Source organism: Panicum hallii, chromosome 8 (assembly GCF_002211085.1).
Source record: "Panicum hallii strain FIL2 chromosome 8, PHallii_v3.1, whole genome shotgun sequence".
Lineage (NCBI taxonomy): Eukaryota > Viridiplantae > Streptophyta > Magnoliopsida > Poales > Poaceae > Panicum > Panicum hallii.
In genome coordinates, this window is record NC_038049.1 from 27,685,166 (window position 1) to 27,689,757 (window position 4,592).

At 43.6% G+C, this 4,592-nt stretch overlaps 1 protein-coding gene across 1 annotated transcript; it reads left to right on the top strand.

Moving 5' to 3' along the window:
• The first annotated feature begins 1,859 nt into the window (after positions 1-1,859).
• LOC112903705 (pathogenesis-related protein PR-4-like) lies at positions 1,860-2,425 on the top strand. The gene is made up of 2 exons (XM_025972931.1): positions 1,860-2,135; positions 2,255-2,425. Exons 1-2 carry the CDS (start codon positions 1,860-1,862, stop codon positions 2,423-2,425), a joined length of 447 nt encoding a protein of 148 aa, XP_025828716.1.
• The last annotated feature ends 2,167 nt before the right edge of the window (positions 2,426-4,592 follow it).

Below are 4,592 nucleotides of genomic sequence, written 5' to 3' on the forward strand. Positions count from 1 at the left end.
AAATTAGTTGAAGCTATTGTACCCTAAAGCTTTAGATGCTAAAATTTAGACTGTTATAAAAGCTAAAATTTAGGGTGTTGTAGTGTAGGACTTGAATAATTTTTATATAAGTTGAAGCTATTGCATTTTCCTTTTGGAGCAATTATCTCTTCTAGCAGAAACACTTCACCTTAAACGTGGAATATTTTCTCATTAATATGGAGCATTTGTTCCAGGTTCATAATATATAAGTCCACAATTAATGTTATTCAGAAAATATTATGTGAACTAGCAAATATGCCCGTGCCTTGCTACGGGAAGCCATATAAATATATTCATTAGCATATAAAATGTATATATTATACACTGTATATATTTTATAATAACATAATATGTGTCGATCGAGGACTTCAGTTTTTTCTTTTACTCGCCAAACACTAATTGTAAATGGTTTCGGACCCTTGACTCAACATACGGTCACCCGGATTCCGATTAGAACTTCGATTGATGGACTAAGAAATTATTGCTTGCTTTAGTAATAATAGAGATAGAGATATAGTCAAGTATAGTCTTGTTTCCTTATTCTAACAAACGCGATGGTTGAAATTTAGTTCGGACCCTTGAGTTATGAATTATGTTCTTTTAGTTGTATTCGATTGAATGATGTTGTTTGTTTTGTTTGAACTTGCACACAATCAAATTTTCATGTGCGGGGTGAGAGGGGGTGGCCCGGCCTAAAATTGAAGGGTAATATGGGGATGCTATAGTCCAACCAAGTCATCGTTAGAGAACTCAAAATAAAACACAGCTTCGTGTAATCAGCCTTTCCGCGATGACATGGCAGGAAGCAAGGTGGTCTCCACATTCACATTACCCTGATAATGTAGCATGACTAAGATCATTGGGATATGAATGAAAGAGAGTGGATTAGTGTAGTTTATGGAACTGATTAGTACAATTTACTAAACAAGAGTAGTACTATGTGATGATTCAATTCAACAACCACATTTTTTTATCCACATGCCATCTCGCTCCGTCTCATTCGGCATAAAGATACAACCTGAAATCATCGGGGACTACAATCGAGGTTTTTCTTTGTTCTTGCAGTAAGTTGATAGCACTATATCCTGTTCTGATTAACGGCTGGCCAAGGATTGTAATCTATTATGGATGACATGAACTTGCATGTTGCATAGATAACAGCTTGACTACAAGCCACATGCATGCTTATTACCATCACAATGCTGTTCTCCGTATATTTAACTTTACAATACAGCAAAATAGCAAAATCACTTTGGTACAGACATGCATCGTTCATGCCGGCAAATACATCCAATTAATTCCTGATATGGTAGCTCCAGTACATACCATATGTGTACACTGAATATGTTCTCACTGCACGAACGTCGAGAGCACAACTAGGCATATCATTAGAAAAATGATACTGTATACACACCACAGTGATGTATCTTTTTATATATGTTATATCATTGTGTTTAGAAAAGGGTATTGCTCTACATTTAAATGTTAACTTTATGTCTTTTGCAAATACATCCAATCTGCAAAAGTACACAGCGTTATATACATGTTAACTGCATGTATATTATTGCATCTTGAAGCTAACCATCAAACATATAGATTTTGTACGTGTATGAGGCTGGGCATAGTTTGTGTAACCATATAGTTCTTAATGCGCTTGATCAACTTACCAGGTCATAACGATGATAACAAGTCAGATCCGCGGCATATCACAGCTCAATAGGGCCACTAGGCACTAATAACTTAGTGATTACTTTTTTGTTTCTAGTGTAACCATCGACATCTATAAATATTGCCATATACTACTCATCCATACACTAGTGTCAGACAATTAGAGAGCAATGGAGCTCTCCAAAGTGTCACTCATCATCCTCATGGTGTTGGTCATGTTCTTGGCTGCCAATGATGGGGCGAAGGGACAGGGGGCACACGGCGTCTTAGCGACGTACAACCTATACAACCCAGAGCGCATAAATTGGGACATGCGGACGGGAAGCACGTTCTGTGCCACGTGGGATGCTGACAAGCCATTGACGTGGCGGCAGCATTATGGCTGGACAGCATTCTGTGGCCCTGCCGGTGCACACGGCGAGCCGTCCTGTGGCCGCTGCCTCCTGGTATATGATCCAGAATGCATGATCTCTCTCTCTCTCTCTCTCTCACACACACACACACACACATATATATATATATATTATATATACACACACCTGGTAACACGATTTTCGTGGCGCAGGTGACCAACAGGGCGACAGGGGCAAAAACGGTGGCAAGGGTCGTGGATCAGTGCGACAACGGTGGTCTCGACTTGGACATCTCCGTGTTCAGGCAAATTGACACTGATGGAGGTGGCATGGCCAACGGCCACCTTTCTGTTGACTATGAATTTGTTGGATGCCAAGACTAGAAAACAACATATTCTTGTGGGCACAAATCGCTTCTGAATGTAATCGACCTTCTGAATAAAATCTGGTCGGTGAAGCAAACCATGTAACATTAAAACTATAAAATTATATGGAATGCAAGCGAACGTCATATATAAACTGGCCAAGTGCAATAATTTGGTATTTCTTGAGAACGGTCGCTAGAGGCCCAAACCGTTTTCGTTTTCATTTCCACAAAAAAATACCAATTTTGTTTCCGTACTATTGGTAACCGGTTTCATTTCCATCACTACCGGAAAATAGGCCCTTATTACCAGTTGAAAACCAGCATAGATCCTGATTCTTCAACCGTACTAAGGGTATGTTTGGTTCAGCTGTGGATTCCTGAAAATCTGATTTCTGAAATCAGCTGTGGGAAAACTGCTGTGTGGAATCAGCTGTCGGAAAACTGAAAGCTGTTTGGCTGAATCAACTGCCAACTGTGGATTTCTGTAAGAAATGTCTGTTATGCCCCTGAGGCCGTGTAAGAATGTTTATATTCTAATTAATCACATGGACCTGTAGATGACCGTTTTAGAGAGGAATTTATCAAGTTTATCAATATTTAATATATATACTAATTTATTCAATTTTATAATTATCATCTTTTTGTATTTCATTCTAAAAATTATATATAACATATAAATAGACATCAATTTTCCTTTCTTCTTTCTTATATTTTTTCCTTCTCTCTTTTTCTCTTTTTCCCCTTTCCGTTTCTATTCCTTTCCCGTACTTCTTCCTAGCCTTATCTTCTTCCAGCTGATGGAGGTGGGGAGACCGAGTGGGATGCCGGAGATGGGGGCAGTGCGGAGGCTGGGTGGCCGTGCGGCAAGGAGGCCGTTGGCCGGGGTCGCCGGAGATGGGGGTGCGCGCCGGAGATGGGGGCCCGCTCCTCCCCACTCGATTTTGAGGCCGGGCGACCCGACAGCTTCTCCTCGCTCGACCCAGCCGGGAAGGGGGCAGCTCCTCGGGCGCGCGCGGCAGGAGGGGAGCGAGGCGGCGCGCCGGCCAGGGAGCTCGGCACTGCGCTCGACCTCGGAGGCGACCGCGATTTGGAACATTTGCTGCATCGTGAGGGAACGGCCATGGCCGGAGGAGCTCGGCGACGGCTCGGGAAAGCCATGGGCAGGGCCACTGAGACGATAGGGGAGGTAGCGGGGAGGATGGTGGTGCTCACGTTGCCTTCGATTGGGTCAGGGGTGGCTCACTTGCGTAGATCGATGGCGGCGGCGGCGGCTCTCAGTTGGGGAAGAAGCCCGAGCTCTGCTCGGCTGCAGGTAGCGAGGGAAGGGGCTCAGAGCGGCGCTGCGGTGGGGGAGGACTGAGTGGGCGCCGCCAAAGATGGGTGCCGGCCGTTGGAGTGCGCTGGCCGTCGGTGTCGATGGGAAGTTGGCAAGCAGTGCGAGTTTTTGGATCGGAGCATCGGTGGGGAAGATGGCCTCGTGGGGAAGAAACAGGGAGGCGGAAGAAATAGAAATGAACTTTACCAGTGGCAGGCGGGTCAATAGGTGGTGGAATCGGTAGAAATCTAGGGTGGCACCCGATTCCAAATTGAACTGCCGGAATCGGTAGATTCCTGGGAATCACTTCGATGGATGGAGCCCTTTGGTTCGGATTTCAACTTCGGTGACGCGAATCGGTTGGGAGAATCGGAACCAAAGGGACTCTAAGGAACCGAGACTGAAAGTCTCAGCTTTGTACATCAAGTATTTTACCCGGTGCCTAAGGCACCCTTGATACCGGTTGGAAAGACCAACCGGTACCTACAGCTGGCGGCCTCTGAGGTACCGGTTGGTCTTTCCAAGTGGTACCTAAGGGTTTTCTCCCCCTTTTTCACAAATTCTATTTTATTTGAATTTTTTATTACTATTTATGTTTGTAGAATTGCTATGCGTACCCGAGCTATACACTATTATACATCCATTAGTCGCGCTCGTGTGAAAATAATGTATGAAAATAACTAAATATCGTTAAAAATTATATAATTAAGTTATCTAGACATAATAATATTCACAAATATACAAAAACCACGATTACAAGTTCTAAGCCCTCACGATGTAAATGCGGATGCTACTCTATTAATAGGACCGTCGTGGTAGAACTCGCCTTTAGGATCCAAGATCTCCCTCATAATGAATCCTATCAGCT